This window comes from Syngnathus floridae, chromosome 2 (assembly GCF_059516105.1).
Source record: "Syngnathus floridae isolate MCC-2025c chromosome 2, RoL_Sflo_1.0, whole genome shotgun sequence".
Classification (NCBI taxonomy): domain Eukaryota; kingdom Metazoa; phylum Chordata; class Actinopteri; order Syngnathiformes; family Syngnathidae; genus Syngnathus; species Syngnathus floridae.
The window spans coordinates 6,016,536-6,038,964 of record NC_142414.1 but is presented as its reverse complement, the minus strand read 5'-3'; the positions used below and the strand labels follow the sequence as shown (position 1 = coordinate 6,038,964).

At 41.9% G+C, this 22,429-nt stretch overlaps 1 protein-coding gene across 2 annotated transcripts; it reads left to right on the top strand.

Annotated features, from left to right (window-relative positions):
- Positions 1-8: 8 nt before the first annotated feature.
- On the top strand, positions 9-20,973 carry mkrn4 (makorin, ring finger protein, 4). 2 transcript variants are annotated; one of them, XM_088367956.1, is made up of 8 exons: positions 9-176; positions 7,009-7,137; positions 7,216-7,337; positions 9,061-9,125; positions 9,218-9,459; positions 9,529-9,636; positions 19,958-20,057; positions 20,134-20,973. In XM_088367956.1, the coding sequence occupies exons 1-8, from the start codon at positions 136-138 to the stop codon at positions 20,317-20,319; spliced, it is 993 nt and encodes a 330-aa protein (XP_088224082.1). In that variant the 5' UTR covers positions 9-135; the 3' UTR covers positions 20,320-20,973. The 2 variants fall into 2 exon arrangements, with proteins under 2 accessions (XP_088224082.1, XP_088224081.1); XM_088367955.1 differs by having other exon boundaries at positions 12-176; positions 7,216-7,484.
- Positions 20,974-22,429: the final 1,456 nt, after the last annotated feature.

Sequence of the window (22,429 nt, the reverse complement as noted above, 5' to 3'; positions counted from 1 at the left end):
GGCGAAGAGAGACCCGCTGCCAACTATTAAAATAGTCGGAGGAGGGACGCGGGGCGGTTCAGCAGTATCAACAGCAACGCAACAGCAGCTCCAACACCACCGCACGGATAATAAGCAAGTCGGGTGGCTGCGGACATGGATCGTTCGCGTTTCGGCCGCAATGGCGGTATCTGCAGGTAAGCCCATTTTGAGCAAATATAGCAAGAGCGGCCCAACAAGTCGACAAATGGCAAGACTTATATGGCCGTGAAAGGAAATGTTCCATGGCGAGCGCGAGGCGGAAGTAAAGTTGAGTGGACGTTGGTCTCATTCGAAAGTACAAGGAGAAGGTTTCGTTTGTCGCGAATCTGCTCTATAAATTAATATATCGTCCATTGTCTTCTAAATATCCAGTCGTTAAAGTTTTGTTTTTATGGGCGGTCGCAAACAAAGCCAACGACTAACTTTTGAATCTCACATTTCCGTCGGCTAGTAAACAATCATGGAGGAACTGTTTTGTATGCGCGCGGTGCGTGGAGAGAAGCCCACAAAGCTAGCTTGCCATTATGTTTGTGTTGCCACATGTTTGCTTCCATTACTTTGGCGTCAAGTGGCAACACGTAATTCCAAGATTCCAAAGCCCAAATAAAGTACGTGGTGAAACGTGGACCTTGAACATGCTCACCGGACCAAGTCAGTGATTGTGTGTGCGGGGGGGAGGGGGTGTTAACTTTTTAGTGTTGGCTTGTTCCGTAAAAGCTTTGTGTCAACGTCGATTAACATTGGCCTTAAAAGTGATTATTTGATCGTGTTTAACGCAAAGGTACAGGGTAGTTTTGAACAGTACGGAATTCCCACACTCAATTGTTCTCGCTTTGTTTGCTATCTTTTAATTTCCACCTAAATATATTTAGGGGGAGCGGTCGCCAACCTTTCTGAGACGGAGTTACTTTCGAATAATACGAAGAGCTACCCGTTTACACTTAACAGACACGGATCTAACATTTTTCTCTTAGTGGTGAGAAAAGCAACTCCGGCTGTACCTCGACTTACGAATTTAAATCGCGATTGGGTTTGTAATTGGAAACATTTTTAAAGCTTACGTATCACGGTCATAAATTCTACAGTCTTATGTTTTACTCAGTCAGTTGTTGTCTATTTTAAGTGGAACAGCGATGCTTTTGTCTGAATTCCTCGTTTTTCAGCATCCTTGAGTTGTTTGGACTACAAAAGTCTCTGAGTAATAAAGATGGTGGATTTGCCGAACCGTTTGGCAACACCCATTACCTTGTTTGGTTTGTCACGCCCCAACGGATGCGTTGACTGCAGTGTCTGTTTAAAAGACGTGTTCATAAATGTTGAGGGGCTTTATTTTGTTACTATGTATGTATGCATGGACAAGTCTTCTGCCGTTGATACCTTTTAATCAATCAAAAAGTTTGCATCAGAATCAGCTTTATTATAGCTTTATCAGCTTTATATTATTTTACAAGTTTGTGCATGCCAAACAAGGAATTTGAATCCGGTTGATCCCAGCCTCTGTACAACATTTAAGTGACTTACAACATTCAGGTGACTAATTTAAGTGGCAGGAACAGGATATTATTGCCCAATGATGTCTCTGAGACTCTTGAGTAGTGTGAATTCATCAGCCCGACAGACTGGGGGAAGAAGCTGTGTCTGTTGGTTTTGGCATACAGCGCTCTGTAACGTCGTCCGGAGGGGAGTAGTTCGAACAGACTGTGACCTGGGTGACAAGGGTTTGTAGAGATGTTACTTGCACGTTTTCTGGTCCTGGACCGGTACAAGTCTTGGATAAATGGGAGGTTGTTCCCGATTATCTTTTCTGTAGTCCTGATCGTCCGTTGCAGTCTGTGCTTGTTTGGTGGCCGATCCAAACCAGACAGTGATGGCGGTGCAGAGGATGTGTCTTCAGCAGCTCCTGTGGCAGGTTGAACTTCCTAAGCGGTCTCAGAAAGTACAACCTCAGCTGGGCCTTCTTCCGAACAGAGTCTATGTCAGGGGTGGGCAATTAATTTTTACAAGGGGCCACATGAAAAACCTGAGTTGTGTCAGAGGGCCACACCTACGATAACTTAAACCTGCTCAATTTTCTTCCATTGTAAAATGCACTAAATTATTTATTCTAAATAGTTTGTACTGGTAATTAGAAGAATACAATTATTCTGTTTATTTATATTAAGCTATGTGAAATTGTGGTGTAAAGGTGAAATATAAAAACAATTATTAATCAGTACAATTTATTCTCAACTTCTTTAACTTTTCCTCAAATGACAAATCCGCTCCATCTCTGGGTGTGAAGTTTGATTAAAAAGTCCTTGTCGGGCTTGCAGTTTTGCTAGCAATGCATCAGCCTCTCATGCGCCCTGTTTATCAGACAAATGTATTTTTTCTCATGCTTGGTCGTGTAGTGGCGACTCAAATTATATTCTTTAAACACAGTGATCTGTGTACCACAAATCAGGCACATGGCTTTACCTTTCATTTCTGTAAAGAAATACTTGGCAGTCTGTCTTGTTGAAAACACGGCGCTCCTTGTCAACTTTTCTTCGCGTTAGCACACATTTTGAGGGCAGCATTATTTCGCGCTGTTCACCTACACGCACAGCTCACATGCACGCACGCTACACGGAAGTGTGACGCCTTTCAAAATAAAAGCGAAACAGTTGTATTGTACGCACGACACAATTTTTTTTTTTTCTTTTAAATTACGATTGGCCTCATGCGGGCCGGACAGGGACGCACAAAGGGCCGGATGTGGCCCACGGGCCGTAATTTGCCCAGGTTTGGTCTATGTGGCCGGTCCATTTCAAGTCCTGGGAGATTGTGGATCCCAGGAACTTGAAGGTGTCTGTGGTGGGAATAGCATTACTGAGGATGGTGAGGGGTAGAAGTGGCGAAGGGTCTCTCCTGAACTCCACTCTCATCTCCACGGTCTTGAGCGGGTTCAGCTCCAGGTGGTTTTGGCTGCACTAGTGGACCACCTCCTGTCTGTACGCAGTCTCGTCACCGTCCCAGATCAGTCCGATGAGAGTGGTGTCGTCCGCATACTTCAGGAGCTTCACAGAAGAGTTGCCTGAGGAGCAATCGTTGGTGTAGAGAGAGAACAGCATTGGGGAGAGTACCCACCCCTGGGGGGCGCCAGATCTGGTGGTCCGGGTATTAGATGTGATGGTCCCCAGCCTCACATGCTGTCTCCTGTTGGTCAGGAAGCTGGTGATACACTGGCAGGTGTTGGCAGGCACCGCAAGCTGGATGAGCTTCTCATGGAGGATGTCAGGAGCAATGGTGTTGAACGCCGAGCTAAAGTCCACAAACAGGATCCTGGTGTACGTTCCTGGGGTGTCCAGGTGGTGCAGGATGTAGTGCAGTCCGGGCAAACAGGTCGGGGGATGACCACGTCATCCCCCGACCTGTTTGCCCGGTAGGCAAACTGCAGGGGCTCGAGCAGGTAGCCCGTGATGTCCTTCAGGTGGCTCAACACTAGCCTCTCAAAGGATTTCATGACCACTGATGTCAGGGCGACAGGTCTATAATCATTCAAACCAGTGATGGCAGGCTTCTTGGCCACCGGTACGATGATGTAGGTTTTGAAGCACGAGGGCACCTCACACAGCTCCAGGAAATGGGTGAAGATCTGTGTAACGGTGGGTGCCAGCTTTTCAGCACAGACTTTCAGGCAGAAGGTGGACACCCCATCTTGGCCTGGTGTCATCCTGACCTTCTGTCTCTGGAACATCTGACACACCTCCTCCATGTGGATCTGAAGTGCGGGCGAGGCTTCTGAAAGAGAGAGTGTACAGTTAAGGACAAGATTTTTACCCCCCCTTTGGAAATTTCATTATTTTTTGAATATTTCCTAACTGCTACTTACTAGAGCAATGAAATTTTAGCACAGCATTTATGAGCATATCAGATATATTAGGAAACCTTTATTACACATAATTTTGTTCAGAAGCAGAACATTACATACACAACCAAAAAATACCATGGTCAAAATTATTAGCCCCCCCCTAACATCAATAGTCAATTGTGTATCCTTTTTGCTGAACAACAGCTTGCAGTCGTTTTGTATAGTTCTCAACAAGCTCAAGACAGGTCTCCTGAGGAATTGCAGCCCATTCTTCCTTGGCAACTCTCAAGTTCCTCCAGGTTTGATGGTCGTCTGACGTGAACTCTGGTCTTCAATTGTTTCCATAGGTTTTCGATGGGGTTTAAATCTGGGCTTTGTGCAGGCCACTTCAGAACATTGTCTTTGCTCTTCTGAAGGTATTCCTTCACCATTATCGATGTATGTTTCGGGTCATCGTCATGCTGAAACACAAGATGACGACCAAAACCCAGCTTCGAAGCAGACTGTTTAAAGTTTTCCCTCAAAATCTTCTCATAATCTTCTTTCTTCATGATTCCTTCTATCCTGACAAGATTCCCAGTGCCAGCTGCACTGAAGCACCCCCAAAGCATAATGCTCCCACCTCCGTGTTTCACAGTCGGGACAGTGTTCTTAGGGTTGTATGCTTCTCCCTTCTTCCTCCAAACAAAGGCTACATCTCGGTGACCAAACAGCTCCAGTTTAGTCTCATCTGACCACAGAACACGCTTCCAATATTGATCACCCTTCTCCATGTTGTCCCGAGCATACTGCAATCTCGCTTAAAGGTGTCTCTTTTGAAGGAGTGGAGTTCCTCTTGGTCTGCACCCTCGCAGACCATTTCTGTGCAGGGCTCTTGTGACTGTCTTTCTTGAGACATCTATTCTTCCCCAAGTCATTAACTAGTGTCTTGGCAGTTGTTCGTGGATCTTTCGATACATCTCTGACTACCTTTCTTTCCAAAGATTTTGAAATCTTTCGCTTCCTGCCTCTGCCTTTGTTGTTCTGTACTGTGTGAAATTCCTTGAACTTCTTTATAATGCTTCTGACTGCAGTTCTTGACTTTGAATTGCTTTGATATACTTGTATAACCTTCTCCTTCCTTGTGAGCATCAACAATTCTTTTTCTTAAGTCAAGACTAATTTCTTTTCCTTTCACCATGATTGCAGACTAATGTGAACCACAGGTAAACTTCAGCCAAGCGTAATATTGAAAGCAACCTCTAGATTTGATTTCAGGTCAGTTATTGAGAGCTTGGCAAAGTTTTAACAACTTGTTCGACCAGTGTTTTGGAATATAACTCAACAGATCAACCATTACTCCCACAGGGCTAATAATTTTGACCATGGTATTTTTTGGTTTTATATGTAATGTTCTGCTTCTGAGCAAAATTATGTGTAATGAAGGTTTCCTAATAAATCTGATATGCTCATAAATGCTGTGCTAAAATGTCATTGCTCTAGTAAGTAGCGGTCAAGAAATATTAAAAAAATAATGACATTTTCAAAGGGGGGGGCTAATAATTTTGTCCTTAACTGTAGGTGATAACGGCAATGGAGGCGTGAACTAGGGGGAGGTGTGGATATTGCTTGGGATGCCTGTTGTGTGGCTGGACTGTTCAAACCTGCAGTAAAACGTGTCTAGCTGGTTTGCAAGCCTTGGGTTTGCCACATAACGGGGGGTTTGTCTCTTAAATCCCGTGATGCTCTGCAGGCCTTTCCACACTGTTGAGGGATCAGGATTGGTAGAGAGGTGTCTCTCCAGGCTCTCCCTATAGCTCCTCTTAACTTTCTTGATCTCTCGGGTCAGTGTGTTCCTGGCCTGCCTGAACAGGTCACGGTCCCCACTCCTGTAGGCCTCCTCCTTGGCTTTGCGCAGCATCCTAAAGTTTGGTGTAAACCATGATTTGTTGTTGTACGTGCAGAAGGTATTAGTCTGCACACACAAGTCCTCACAAAAGCTGATGTATGATGTCACAATGTCAATGAGTTCATGCAGGTCAAAAGATGCAGCTTTAAAAAAAAAAAAAAAAAAAAAAACAGTCGGTGCAGTCAAAGCAGGCTTGGAGGTCCTGCTTTGACTCCACTGTCCATTTTCTCACAGTCCTCACCACAGGCTTAGAGGTTTTTAATTTCTGCCTGTAGGTCAGATGAACTAGACAGTGGTCCGAGAGTCCTAACGCTGCACGGGTAACAGAGCAGTATGCGTCCTTTATTACGGAGTAGCAGTGGTCCAGTGTATTTGTGCCTCTGGTGGGACACATTATGTACTGTCTGTATTTGGGGAGTTTGTGTGTGAGGTTCGCTCTGTTAAAATCACCCAAAACAATGATCAGTGAGTTTGGTAGTTTTTTTCACCATGTCTGTCAGCCAGCTGTTGCGTGGTTTTGATCGCACGTGCGTGTGGTGGAATGTAAACAGCCACCATTACAATTGAGTAGAACTCGCGTGGTGAATAAAGCGGCCGGCAGTTTATGAAAAGTGTCTCTAGGAGAGTGCTGCAAGACTCTTTCAACACTGTGACATCAATACACCAACGTTCAAGTAAACGCTACCTCGGCTAAAAAAAGCTACATATATGTCGACCAGAAAGGGAGGTGCACATCTTGCGGCCTTGGGTGTGTGAGGTGTGAAGTATCTGATTTGCATTTAAAGAGATTGCACAAAAACAGCTTGCTCTGAGTCCCTCTTCAAAATGGGTAAAAGAGGGGGCTGTGATGCTATGATGACGAGGAATTCAGACAAAATATTTGCTGTTCCACTTAATATTGACCACAACTGAATGAGTAAAACAGTAGAATTTATTAGCATGATATGTGGACTTAAATGCATAATTAAAATATCTACTTCTAAAGATGCTTGGATCCCAAATATGGGCATGACAGCCAAACTTTGAAAGGGCCATAACAGTTTGCGTTAGGAGCCTTAAACTTTGAATTCTTTCGTTTGACATCACGAGGCACTAATAGAATAAAAATGGGGAAATTTGTAACGGTGTCTCTGAGAACGTTCTGTGGATTTGTGTGAATTGACATGGTCATGATGTTTGAGGCTCAATGATTTAAAAGCAAACCTCTGACTAATGTCTGTGAAAAAAAAATCCTCATGAATAACAAAGCACCTTTCCTTTCTTGTAGGCATTTCTTGAATGGATCGTGCAGATATGGCTCAAGATGCCATTATTCACACGAATTACCCGCTGAACCGCCGTCCCAAATATGTCGGTTCTTCCAGAAAGGTGCATGCTGGTATGGTGAACGGTGCAGGTAATGTTTTTCTGTTATTCATAGACTTGTCTACATTTTCATTTGAATTACTTACTAGGAATTGTGATTCCCTACCAGGTATATCCATATCCCCCAATCTGAAGGTGGTGCAGATGTTGCAGGTCGAAGACTGGCTATACCAACAGTCTTCTCCTCCACATCCTCTTCCTCCTCTTCTTCCTCCACCTCCGTGGCCCAAGGTACAGCTGACCGACAGGGTTCTGAGACCTTTGCTCGTATGCAGGCTGATGTGTCGCCAAGGCGTCAACGTGGCACATCGGGGTCCATGGTGACCTCTGCAAATGTCGTAGACACTGGGAACAGAAACACTGCGAAGCAATTACATGGTGGGTGCTATAACTCATGATTGGTTGTGTTGTCAAGATTTAAATGGAGTCATTTACAACACTATGACACTGCTTTAATGTCCATTTTCCAGGTTGATCAGTTAATTCTGTGAATTCCTACTGGGGTCAAAGCTGCCACAATCGTACAACTTAAATAGTTTAAGTAACAGTTTAACACTCTCAGACTATGAGCACAGACCTTCTTTTACCATGACTGTTTTGATTTTTGGGTTTCCCACCGCACTAGCCTTTTCACCTACCTTTCTGATTGGCTGCACGTCACTGTCAACCAGCCGGCTGTGTGCTTGTTTGTCCTCTGGTCCCAAAAAATCTAACATGTTGAATATCGTTGACTTAGAGTTGAACGTCTTTCCAAGAGGCCGACATCAGCCTGAAGACGACACCACAAAGCATAATTATCTGCTAAAATGATCTTTTGAAGCCATTACTAGAATTGGGGCTGACCTTTCATTGATTGACTCATGTTTTTTTTTTTTTTACTTCATAGAATACTGTGGGCATCTCTTGATTGGTCTATTTAGTCACATGTGACGTAGAGGGGCTTCCCCCTGCTCGGGGTCGGCCAAGGCAGCCCACCGGGCTGGCCCGGCAAGATTACAGAAGACGAACAGGTCTTCATGTCAATATACGCAGACTTTGTTGTCACCAAATGTGTTACCTCTAAGGCAGGGGTCGCCAAGTCCGGTCTTCAAGGGCACCAAGCCAACCTGTTTTAGATGCATCCCCACTGCAACACTCCAAATCATCAGGATTGTTATCAGGCTTAAAAGAGGTTGCTCATAAGCTGATCATATGTGCTAACCCATGGTGGAATGAGGTGGATGGTATACCTCGTTTTTCCAACCATGTCTTGTGGGTTACAGATCGATGTTCTGGTTACATGAATTGGTATGGGGTAATGAAAAGAGAGGGGTTTTCTTTTCCCCTAAACCCAGCCCTAGTGTCCCGTAACGAGGCAAAGTACACTATGACTTCAGTCTTGTTCACACAGACAAGCAGACAGTTGGAGTCCCTTTGCTGTATTTATTTACCCCTTGAACCAGTTTAAAACATGTGCAACCGGAGGAAATATTTACCAGCATAGCCTTTGTGAGCATATTGGGTGTAATGTTGACTGTTCAGTGACTTGTGACCCTTTACAGCCCATTCCCAAAATGAAGGAAAATAAAGTTGACAGAGAGGGCTGTCGCTTCTAGAACAAGATGAAATAGGTGTCTTTTTTTTCCCACTGAAATAAACAAATACTGTATGTATGCCTAATTTGCTAAGAGACTGGCTATTTTCAAGAGGCGCTACCAACATGCAATGAATTTTTTTTTTCCTCCAAAGTCTCTTTATGTAGTCTTTCTACTAAAAAATTATGGCCACTTTGAGTAATTCAGCACAACAGTTCCTTTTAAAATCAAGTAAAGTAAATAAGTTATTTTATCATGGTAACCATGGCAGCACTGGTCTTATGACTGTATCACTGAGGTATAGTGTAATGGGCTGACAGTGATGATTAGTTGAATTTTGAGTCCAAATTGTACAACTTCAGTATACATCTTATTTGCAGATGCTCATTCCCGAGTGCCGGCCAAGAGCTCAGATCAGTGTGACGCAAATATGTGTGACAGAGAGGTTTGTGGTCTGATCATTTTTGTGTTCAGTTGTACCTGATAAGATCGAGCCTGTTCTATTTATTTATTTATTTTATTTATTTTTAACCACAGGAAAGTCTTCCCAGTAGCACAGAAGCCGCGGGTGCCTCTGCGTCCTCGTGCACCGACGGGACGTTGGAGGCATTCCTGCAGAGTCGGGATATCACCTGTGGCATATGCATGGACAAGGTGTATGAGAAGATGGACCGCAGAAACCAGGTGTTTGGAATCCTACCCAACTGCAGTCATGCTTTCTGCCTGCAGTGCATCATGACCTGGAGGAAAACCAGAAACCTCGGGCCTGATATTGTCAAGTAAGTTTTTGTTTATGCACATGCACATTTTTAATTGTTTTGTGACCTTGGACGTGCTCTCTGCTTCAGGACCTGCCCACAATGCAGGGTGAGATCAGCCTTCTATATACCTAACAAATACTGGGTGGAAGGTCAAGCAAAGGAAAGCCTAATAGCAGACTTCAAAGAAAAATTCAGGTAAACCGTTGAAAGCATGTCACGACTGTGCCATGATTGTATTTGAGAAACTGATCAGAAGTCTGGAGAGCTGACATTGTCAGCTCAGTGGCCTAGTAGTAAAGTGTCCGCCCTGAGACTGGAAGGTTGTGGGTTCAAACCCCGGCCGGGTCATACCAAAGACTCTAAAAATGGGACCCATTGCCTCCCTGCTTGGCACTCAGCATTAAGGGTTGGAATTGGGGGGTTAGATCACCAAATGATTCCCGAGCGCGGCACCGCTGCTGCTCACTGCTCCCCTCTCCCCCAGGGGATGGATCAAAATCACATGGGGATGGGTTAAATGCAGAGGACAAATTTCACCACACCCAGATGTGTGTGTGACGATGATCATTGGGGGGACTTTTAAGAATTGTAACTGCGGTGTAAATGCAGTGCCATATTCCTGCGTTACTGGCTCCCCAGTATGGCTGCCAATAGCCACCAGGCTACTTTGCAACGCCAGTTTTCTATGCAAAAATGAATACTCAAACTTGACAGCATGACACAGTTATAGTTCCTACTTATTCTAAACTTTTTTTTTTTTTTTTTTAATAATTTACTGCCATTGACAAGTATGGGTTTTTTTTGGGTCCTCCATTGTAAATTTCATACTTGGAAGCATTGGTACTCATGCACAGGCACTAGTAGATAGAATTTCTGTTCCATTTTAAATGACAAAATTACACAATATCATAATTCCCCGAATACTAATACTCAAAACAAATAAAAAAGTAGATATCAGCCCAAGCACTCCAACTCATTGTAAATTTCATACTTGGAAGCATTGGTACTCATGCACAGGCACTAGTAGATAGAATTTCTGTTCCATTTTAAATGACAAAATTACACAATATCATAATTCCCCAAATACTAATACTCAAAACAAATGAAGTAGATATCAGCCCAAGCACTCCAACTCAGCCGCGGCAGCCGCTAACACATAATGGCGTAAGACAGTCTGAGATGGATTCAAACAGTTGACGCGTCAAACTGTTTGAATCCATTTCGTGTAAATAAAACTAACAGAGCGTGGATATTAATACTGTTAATTTACAATGCAAAAGTCATTTTTTCCACATTTGAGGTGGCTGTCCTAATTGTTCCGTTTATTGATATGCACGTGCACCCACTCGGTGCATTTTGGTAACCAAGTGCGCTCTTATCCAATTCATCCACAGAAATGATAAATATTGAAATATTGTGAAACATAATGCATACAGCCAGTTAGGTCTTGATCTATCAAGCAATCACTATCTTAAAAGACGGGAGGTGTAAAAAGGCAAGTGAATCACTCATTCCTATGTAACAGGTAGATTCTTGCACTTGAATATTTGTCTTATTGTTTCTGATATGCTCAAATTTTGCGGTTCATCTACAAAATGGAGAGAATCGGTCAGGAGTAAACCCTGACATGACTCGCCATTTGCACCAAACACGAGGCACACTCAGAGAGCAGGACATTTAAAATAAACAAATCAAAGTCCCTTGATAGTGTAAATGTTGATAGCTACAAATAACTAAACAATGTGGGGTATCCAACAATCTATAAAAGGCAACATTAAAGAAAAATGTTGTGGGTGAATTCAATGTAAACAAACAAATGAATTATAATTATTTACTGGTTTGATACAGAAATAGTTTTCCAAAGTAAAATGTTTGCAAATATTTAGAGATTAAACAGAGATAATACTGGTGTCAATCATGCACTTATCTGATGTAAGTGACCGGCTCTCCGTTTAAAGGGTAAAATTCTGTACTTTAGCCCCTCTGCAGTAACGCAGTCTGTAGGGCAGACGAGAATTGATTTAAGCCGGTATGGAAAGAAGATTCGTACCGAGTCTAACCGCTGTTCAGGTAACTAATCTATTGTTAGATTAATTCCGTCATTTCCGGACGCCAGTCCCGCTGAAATCAAAGAAACCCGAGGGTTGAGTAACTACTTTGTCGAGACCCAGGATCTCCTCGGTCGAGGCCCTTTCAGCGGCTCTTCTTTCCTATAATGATTGGGGCTTTTGTTAACCGCTCGGAATAGATTTAGTTGTCTTTGTTAAGACCGCAGGAACTCGTTTATTTACACTAGCTTGCACCCACACTAGCTGAGCTCAAGTTAACGGTTTCGAACCAGATTCTGACACTCCCTGATGTCAAGGATTAAAGCTGTCTTCATTTTAAAAAGAACTGAACAGTTTAAAAAATGACTATGATAGAGAAGCAAGAGATTTAAAACATATAGATCAAAATAATCATTAATCAAAATTAAATGATTATAAAGATCAATGAATAAACAAGAAAGAGAATTGCAAGTTTCAATTGTTTGAACAACTAACAATAATTTCCACCCACCATTCTCAAAAGTGCAAAAATTATTCAGTCTCGAAGTTCTCTCGATTTGAAAACTCAAAAATATAGTAAAAAAGGGTAAGAGGCGAGAGGTCTAAAATGCTGTTTGGTGGAAAAGTCGAGTGATCAGTTCTCCTTGTTCCAAAATCCGAATTCTGTTTAAAAGAACAGGCTGGCCTAAAGAATGGAGATGACGACGCCCTAAAAATGGCTCCTCTCTCCTGCACCGAGGTCTGCATCTCCTAACCTGTCTTTAAGCTTAAAATTTGACTACCGTATTTTCCGGACTATAAGTTGCTCCGGAGTATAAGTCGCACCAGCCATAAAATGCCCCAAAAAGTGAAAAAAAAACATATATAAGTCACTCCGGAGTATAAGTCGCATTTTGGGGCCAATTTATTCGACAAAATCCCACACCAAAAACAGTCATGAACGAGCAACAACAGGCTAAACGATAGCAACAATAGGCTAAACGATAGGTATGCTCACGTGACAAACACAAAGAGCTGAGAACGGGCCTGACGTAACATATAGAGTGATTAAGGACAACTATTACATGAATAACGTGTTTATAAAACCATCAGTGTCACTCCAATTCATTAAATAGCAACAACAGGCTAAACGATAGGTATGCTAACGTGACAAACTCAAACAAAGAGCTGAGAACGGGCCTGACGTAACATATAGAGTGATTAAGGACAACTATTACATGAATAACATGTTTATAAAACCATCGGTGTCACTCCAATTCATTAAATAGCAACAACAGGCTAATCGATAGGTATGCTAACGTGACAAACTCAAACAAAGAGCTGAGAACGGGCCTGACGTAACATATACAGTGATTAAGGACAACTATTACATGAATAACATGTTTATAAAACCATCGGTGTCACTCCAATTCATTAAATAGCAACAATAGGCTAAACGATAGGTATGCTAACGTGACAAACACAAACAAAGAGCTGAGAACGGGCCTGACGTAACACATAGTGATTAAGGACAACTATTATATGAATAACATGTTTATAAAACCATCGGTGTCACTCCAATTCATTAAATCCATCGATCGTTCTTTGTCAACAATGGGTGCGCACGGCTGAGGGCACTTGCGCTTCAAAATATTCCAAAGGCTCATATAACGATAGATAAACTATATTTCAAATAACTATAATAAAGGCCAATAATATTATCAAACCATCCGTGCACTTTAATTCCATTAAATCCATCGATCAAATTCCTCGTCCTTTGTCAACATCGCCGCGCGTGCGCCCTGACGTCAGCCTCGTCTTTATTCCACAGATCTACTATATAACTATATTGTAGCGTTAACAAAGTACAAGGATAGACGTGGGTTTGGTAAACGGCTCTTTATTAAACAAAACAAACTTCCAAGCGTGTGGCGGCGTGGACTTCCAGACAGACCGGGCGTGCGTAATGGCCATGTCCGAGCCCCGCGCACCGTTCGCGGACAGCCACTCGGCCGAGCGCCGGCCCCCGACTCAGTAGAGTATGACCGGGCGTGCGCAAAAGCCATAATAGTTTTTCAAACCTTCTATGTCACTCCAAATCCTTAATTCCTTCAAACTCTTTGTCCTCCGTGTCACTTAGAAATGATCACCGCTAATGATGCCGGTAGTCCTTATGTGGGCATGTTTGTATGTAAACAACCGCCGCGCCGCGCTCCTGACGTCACTTGAAATAGTAATCCATTGGTACATCACGGTTCTCCAAACTTTCTTTCTGCTGCTCGATTTACTGTTTTCAGCTGCATATTTTACAACTTGAAGTTTGTAACCTGCAAAATATGAGTTTCTTTTTGGTGCCATTTTTCTTAAGCCCACCCAGTTGATGAGTCACGGCCAACGGTGAAATTTAGAGCGCCCTCATCCAGTTTCGTCTGAAAATATATATTTTTTTGGTTGTTTTATCAAAGTCAAAGTCTGCTTTATTGTCGTTTTTAACTTTTTTTTTTATATACTAAGACACACAAAGAGATTGAAGTTACGTTTCCACTATCCCTCGGTGAGATAATACACGTATGCATACAAGCAACACAAAAAAAACCAAGAAGGCACAAACAATGAATAAATAAGAGTGTTGAATAAATGATAAATAAACAAATAATAATAATAAATATAAGAGGAGCAAAAATGGAGCAAGTGTACATACAGCAGACAGTGGACTTGGATATGGTGCTTTAAAGTGTTAATTGCTTTATTTGATTTTTTTTCTCTTATTTTTTATGTTTTGAATATGTTCAAGATAAAGATATAAAAGCATGTGAAGTGATCAACTATACTAAAAATAACATGGGAAGTGGTCAACTATACTTGTAAGTGATGTCTTAATGATCAAGTAAAAATTTGTGGGGAAAAAAAATATAAGTCGCTCCTGAGTATAAGTCGCCCCCCCCACCCAAACTATGAAAAAACCCGCGACTTATAGTCCGGAAATTACGGTAAATCCAATTTAAAGATGGTATAAAATTGTTTTAACGGACCTTGGGTTAATCTCAGAAAGAATGAAAACTATCTTTGTCTAATCGGCGTTCTCGACCCACGGCAGTAGCCTTCAGGGGCATACCCCTGATGGGGAGAGCCCACCGGGGGAGAGAGCGCGATGCTCTTTGTCCGAACTAACCTTTTATACCAGTCCAGTTCGTGGGTACTATGCCTGCTTGGTCACAAACCAGTTTTTTTCCATGATGTCATACATTGGCCTCAGATGACCCAAATGCTTCCAGAATAGACTGCACCTGCATCTCGGCCGGTCTCAACCGGATTCAACCAGATGAGGTGACCATGTTCTCACGGAAGTAACAATTTTCTCAGGGATGCTTCATCCTGTTTCCCACTTCCAAATCTTGTCAACTGTCCATCAACGTGACATTGGCAAATGTTTTTTCTCTGACTTGTGTTCCGTCAAACAACATTTTGTTTAGGCCTCAAATGGATGAATGTGACCGAGGTCACGCTCATGTGTGGGATCTCAGTCTTCCACCACTTAGTATCACCATTAACCCTTTCCGCCTCCTTGTCTTCGTTCATATTTATACACTCGTGTGTAAATGGAACATCAATATTACATACCGTATTTTTCGGACTAAAGGTCGCTCCGGAATATACGTCCCATTAGCCATAAAATGCACAATAACGTGAAAAAAACCCGTCAGTCACTCCAGAGTACAAGTCGCATTTTGCGGGTAATTTATTCGACAAAATCCAACACCAAGAACAGACATGAACGAGCAACAACAGGCCAAACGATAGGTTTGCTAACGTGACATAAACACAAAGGAAGAGCTGAGAACGGGCCTGATGTAACATTCAGAGTTATTCAAATAACTATTACATAAATAGCACGTTTATAAAACCATCTGTGTCACTCCAATTCATTAAATCCATCGATCGTCCTTTATGTCAACAATGCCGGCTGGGTGCGCGCCGCTGACGGCGGTTGCACTTCCAAATATTCCACAGGCCCATATAACGATATATAAATTATATATCTAATGACTATTATACTAGCAATAATATTATCAAACCATCTGTGTCACTCCAAATCATTAAATCCATTGATCGTCCTATTGTGTAAACAATGTGCGCTGCTGACGGCGCTTGCACTTCTAAAGATTACACAGGCCCATATAACGATATATAAATTATATATCAAACAACTATTATATAAGCAATATTATCAAACCATCTGTGTCACTCCAAATCATTAAATCCATTGATCAAATTCCTCATCCTTTGTCAACAACGCCGCGCGTGCGCCCTGACGTCAGCCTCGTCGTTATTCCACAGATCTAGTATATAACTATATTGTAGCGTTACCAAAGTACCAGGAAAAACGTGGGTTTGGTAAATGGCTCTTTATTTAACGAAACAAGAGTTCAACGAGCCAACAACTACTGAACTGTAACGATAAAAACATATACAAGTTGCTACACGAAATAAAATATATCAAATAACTATAACATAAATATCGTATTTTCCGGACTATAAGCTGCACTGGACTATAAACCGCACTAGCTAAAATTCGTGGATATTTTAGTTTTTTTCTTACATAAGCCGCACCGGACTAAGCCGCACATGCACACGAGTTTTTTACAGAGAAAGACAGTACACAGAAAGCCTTTTTAACGTTTTAATAACATACTTTAACATGTCTTTCTAAACATTGCCTGATACGCAGCAGTAGTACCGCAGCAACACGGAAGTGTGCACGCGAGTTATTAACAAAGAAAGACTGGACACAGAAAGCTTTTTTAAAGTTTTAATAACATACCTTAACATTTCTTTCCAAACGCTGCCTGTGACGCGGCAGTAATACCGCAGCAACACAGAAGTACACAGCACTAATAGGGTTTGATTAAATAAAACATACCGGTAAAAGTCACTGAGACACGGCGGTATCACAGCAGCAACACGGTAGCACAGCACTAACCGGGCTGGTTAAAAAAAACATACGAGTAAAAGTAAAAACAAGAGCCATCTTCATCTTCCTCCTGTGCACTGAGACCATCGAAGTCTTCCTGCTCAGTGTTCGATTGGAATAGCGTTATATCCTTCGCCTCACACTTTCTCAGTCTCTCTTTCGTCGTCGCTTTTATGCATTTCTTTGAGTGTGATGAGGGTCTGTTCATGCTAATCTTATTCATGCACGAAGCACTAAATTACATTAAACTAGCGAGCGACACGTATAGCTCCAGAGTAAACGGGACCACGAAATAAAGAAAAGGGTGCCGCAACACAATGTCATCAACATCAACTGCCTTTAGCTTAAAAGCGGCATCATATGCATTTCTTTTGTCCCCCATAATGACGGTTTGTGTATAAAAGCTTCCTTTCAGTAATGTCCGTCTTGATGGCGTTCTGCGTGATGCGCGAAATGTTGTAAACACAAACAAGCACGTCGTCTTCGGCGCATTATTTCTTCGTCTGTCTCGCTCTTGCTTCATGCTAGAGCGCCCCCTGGAGGCCGGAGGCCGTAAAAATCTATACGTACGCCGCGCCGCCATTTAAGCCTCAGGGTTCAAAGTAACCTTCTGAATTAAAATATAAGTTCACATTCATTACAACTTGTTTTTCGTGAGCAAAATGTCAGAAGAATTGAATTTAAATGCTGATTGATTGGGTTTTAATACAATGCAGATGGTCCAAACAGCGCCACTGCTTTGTGTAATCTCTGAGTCACATGGCCGAGTAAGAGAAAGTGTTTAGAGCACATGTGTCAAAGTCAAGGCCCGGGGCCAGATACGGCCCGCCACATCATTCTATGTGGCCCGCGAAGACATCAAATTTGTGTGTCATTACTAGAATTGCAAATTGTCTTCACTTTTAATATCTTTTTTTTTAAATATTTGACCAGTTTTTACTCATCTGATTTGAAAACGAGTTATTTGTCAGTTTGTTTTGTAGCTTTTACTGTATATAATGAGGTGCTCATACATTTATTTGTGTTGACAGTCCTAATGGCCCTCCAAAAGAAGCTATGACTACAATGCGGCCCGCGAAATGAGTTTGACACCCCTGGTTTAGAGCCCTTTGACGCAGGTCACCTAGCGTGCATTCCTACTAAAGCTCATAATAGTCACAAGCAAGACAGCCAGAATAAGCAGCAGCCATAGTAGTGTTTCAAAATAGTATTTTTGTTGTTGTTTTTCTCTTCAAGATACCGCACAACAGTGGTCCACAGCCTTTTTACGAGTGTATAAAAGTGATCACGTCATCACAAAAATCATGAAAAAAATCTTATATAAGCCGCACCTGACTATAAGCCGCAGGGTTCAAAATTTTTGAAAAAAGTCGCGGTTTATAGTCCGGAAATTACGGTAGTTCACCGCCACACGGCCCCAAGCACCTGCGTGGACTTACAGGCGTGTGGTAGCGTGGACCTCCATCCCCGGAGGTGGCACTTCCAGCCACGGAGGTGGAAGAGAGCTCCATAGAATAGGACCGGGCGTGCGTAAAAGCCATGTCCGAGCCCCATCCGCCGTGCCCGGACAGCCACCCGGCCAAGCGCTGGCCCCCGACTTCCATCCACGGAGGTGAAAGAGTTCCGTAGAGTAGGACCGGGTGTGTATAAAAGCCATAGTAGTTTTTCAAACCTTCTGTGTCACTCCATTAAATCCTTCATACTCTTCATCCTCCGTGTCACTTAAAAACAAAGCCGCTCATGATGCCGGTAGTACGTGGGGCCCTTCGTCATCGTCGTCATCCCGTGATCGAATCTTTGTACTTTATGTAAACAACCGCCGCGCCGCGCCGCACCACTGACGTCACTTGAAATTCAAATTACAGTAGTCCCTTGCTACATCGTGGTTCGTTTATCGCGGTTTCACTTTTTATTTTATTTTTTTTGTGGGGGGGGATTTTGAATATTTGTGAAAAAATTCACATAAGTCGCTCCTCAGTATGTCGCCCCCCCCACCCAAACTATGGAAAAAAACGCGACTCATAATCCGAAAAATACGGTGCATGTTTGATACTGATTAAACATTGTGACAATAATAACACATACTTTCACAATAGTCAATTTAATACATAATCAGAACTATGATCGTGGATTCTCTTAGCAGATTACAACACTCAAGGAGCTTCAAAACGTATTTTGACAAGCTGGTGACCTCTAGGTCAAGCTCAAGCGTGGGATTGCAGTCTTCCACCCACGGTATCACTTGTCCTTACTCAACTCTTAATACATTCATGTGTAAATGAAACATCAGTGCTATGATGCTGCTCAAGTTGCTACTAACTATACAATATTGCAAAGCAGAATAAAATAAAGTATATTGCATCTTACTCTAACTGTGATTAACATGACTCATTCTCATTACCTAATGATGAGCATGGGCTTCCCTAGTTAGCAAATTAAAATATTCAAGCAGTTTCAAAGTATATTACAGCAAAACAAAATAATATAACGTAATCCAAAATTGTGTGTTGCTTTGCTTCAGAACAAGTCTTCATCTAATCGATGACTTTTTAAACTATTAATTTACTGTTAGGTCAATCTGACATTGGCACCATTTTCTGGTGAAATTTGGAACGGAAATGGAGGTTTACTGGTTCAACCAACAAATTCCCCTTCACCAATTAAACAATAGTTAATTTTGAAGAACTAACTTTTAAGTAACCCCTACTCAAGCCATCTGCTTGTGTGAGTTGCGTGACAGATGAGTTATACAGACCTACACAGGCACGTAGGTACTGTCTGTGTACACGCACTGCGTCTTTTTCGGTGTAGAGACAGAAAATGAAAAAAATGCCACGGATGTATTCAGGCTAGGTCTGCTACGGCTAAGATGACAAAGTACCTCCTGTACTACAAATACCAAGATTTTTTTGAGGATAGAACAAGAGAATGCACACGTATACACGTTTACATGGAAACCCAAATACTGCCGATATTTGTCAATGGTTATTGATTGCATGGAAATGTAGTCAATGATGGACTAAAGGAAAAAAAAAAATTCAAAGCAGGGTACTACACTTGTGGCAATCTTTTGAATATAGGATATACATGTACAGTACTCAGAACCATACCTCAACCCAAAACTAACTGGGCAACTTCTTCCATAAACCCGATGTGTATAGTACCATGACTGAACTGTAAGAGGCAGCAAGGTTGCCACAGGACATCATTACTTTTGGAAAATACAAAGAAGAAATGGAAGAAGCTAAGCTAACTGTTAGCTATAGACTACACTAAGCTCTACTGTGGTGTCAAGTCCCTCTTGTCATTTTTATTTTGGTGAAATGCATTTACAATCATTGAACATTCAACATGAACTATTCTCAGCTCTGGCGTTTCCCCAATAGATTGGGGAGAGGGGGAAAAAAATCACAAACCTCATAAAACATATACACATACCTCTAATTTGACCTGAATTTTTTTGCTTGTACCCTGATTTGTACTGAAATGTCTGTTTCTGTTGCTTTTCAACCTGCAGTAAGCGAAGCTGCAGTTATTATGCACGATACGAACACTGTCCCTTTGAAACGGAGTGTCTCTATCGGCATGACAGGACTGCACGCCGCACATCATTCTTGGTAAGCATGTTTTGCTGAATATTTGGTCTTCTGTTGCCACCTGAGCTTGGCCTTCACTTGTCTTTTTGCCCATCAGTGTACTACAGATGATGAAGATGATGACGACGAAGACTACGATGATGATGAAGACTATGATGGTCTGCTCAATTTCTTTATAGCCATGACTCTTCTTCGTGCTGATGAGGATGGTGACGGTGACAATGTTGACGATGATGGTGACAACTTTGACATTCCTTTTTTCCTAGCGGAGTATGGATTCTGAACCCTCTTTTCCTCTTTCACACACAATTTCCTCTGTGTGGAAATGGGTCCTAGAAAAAATTGTCACCGCAAGTTGATATAACTGTGTTACAACACGACTGTCCACCTTGGATCGGTAATGAGGCTTTTGGAGTAGGCAAGGCTCAGTCGTTATGAGTAGCAGGACATGTGCTAACTGACCTGCTATCCCTCAAACCGAGAAGAAACCTGATTTGGCCTGCTGTAGTGGACAGCTAGAAATAAAGGTGCACATTGATCATAATACTGTGCTCTAGCTGTAAACTGTTTCTGTTAACTGTCTTGACAGGATAAAGGTGTTTTTTTTCCTTCCTCCGGCCGTAGTGATTAAAACTTTGACATCTTGTACATTTATCTCTATGCCGCTGTAGTTAGAGATAATTGCTTAAAGCGGAATTGACCAGAAAAAAGTGGTTTTAAGTGTTGTGTGGATAGTCCTTTTTAAATTGTCTAAAGAAAAAGTGTACTGTACCCCTTGATGGTTGATGTCCAATCCTGAATATTCCTGCCTTGATTGTACCCCAATGAAACTCTAGTTTTGGCATAACCATTGAAATGTTTTTTTTTAAGTTTCTTTTAACAAGTTGTACTTGTACATTGCAAATAAACATTATTTCCCACTTTGTCTCACCGAAAACATTTTGCTCTTTATTAATCATTTGAATTAGATGTTGCAATTCTTTCCTAACTTTTGCTGCCATGGTGCCCAAGCTTTTTATACCAAGGAAATTACCACCACCTGAGGAAAAAATACTGAACACTTAAGTACCATCATCAGCACTATTACAATAGCTTAGTAAGTACCGTAATTTCCGGACTATAAGTCGCGGTGTTTTTTCATAGTTTGGGTGGGGGGGCGACTTATACTCAGGAGCCACTTATATATGTTTTTTTTCACAAATTTTTACTTGATCATTAAGACATCACTTACAAGTATAGTTGACCACTTCCCATGTTATTTTTAGTATAGTTGATCACTTCACATGCTTTTATATCTTTATCTTGAACATATTCAAAACATAAAAAATAGAGAAAACATCAAATAAAGCAATTAAAACTTTAAAGCACCATATCCAAGTCCACTGTCTGCTGTATGTACACTTGCTCCATTTTTGCTCCTCTTATATTTATTATTATTATTTATTATTATTTGTTTATTTATCATTTATTCAACACTCATTTATTCATTGTTAGTGCCTTCTTGGTTTTTTTTTGTGTTGCTTGTATGCATATGTGTACTATCTCACCGAGGGATAGTGGAAACGTAATTTCAATCTCTTTGTGTGTCTTAGTATATTAAAAAAAAAAAAATCGACGATAAAGCAGACTTTGATAAAACAACCAAAAAAAATTATATTTTCAGACGAAACTGAATGAGGGCGCTCTAAATTTTACCGTTGGCCGTGACTCATCAACTGGGTGGGTTTAAGAAAAATGGCACCAAAACGAAACTCATATTTTGCAGGTTACAAACTTCAAGTTGTAAAATATGCAGCTGAAAACAGTAATCGAGCAGCAGAAAGAAAGTTTGGAGAACCGTGATGTAACAATAGATTACTATTTCAAGTGACGTCAGTAGCGCGGCGCGCCGGTTGTTTACATACAAAGTGCCCACACAAGGACTACCGGCATCATTAGCGGTGATCATTTCTAAGTGACACGGAGGACAAAGAGTTTGAAGGAATTAAGGATTTGGAGTGACATAGAAGGTTTGAAAAACTATTATGGCTTTTAAGCACGCCCGGTCTCCGCTTAGTCGGGGGCCGGCGCTCGGCCGAGTGGCTGTCCGCGAACGGTGCGCGGGGCTCGGACATGGCCATTACGCACGCCCGGTCTGTCTGGAAGTCCACGCCGCCACACGCTTGGAAGTTTGTTTTGTTTAATAAAGAGCCGTTTACCAAACCCACGTCTATCCTTGTACTTTGTTAACGCTACAATATAGTTATATAGTAGATCTGTGGAATAAAGACGAGGCTGACGTCAGGGCGCACGCGCGGCGATGTTGACAAAGGACGAGGAATTTGATCGATGGATTTAATGGAATTAAAGTGCACGGATGGTTTGATAATATTATTGGCTTGTATTATAGTTAT

Excerpts from the sequence above, each read along its gene's own strand:
- mkrn4 (XM_088367955.1), top strand. The coding sequence starts at position 136 with ATGGATCGTTCGCGTTTCGGCCGCAATGGCGGTATCTGCAG. Across the intron at positions 177-7,008 it reads CGCAATGGCGGTATCTGCAG|GCATTTCTTGAATGGATCGT; the intron begins GTAAGCCCATTT and ends CCTTTCTTGTAG. Across the intron at positions 9,637-19,957 it reads GACTTCAAAGAAAAATTCAG|TAAGCGAAGCTGCAGTTATT; the intron begins GTAAACCGTTGA and ends TTCAACCTGCAG.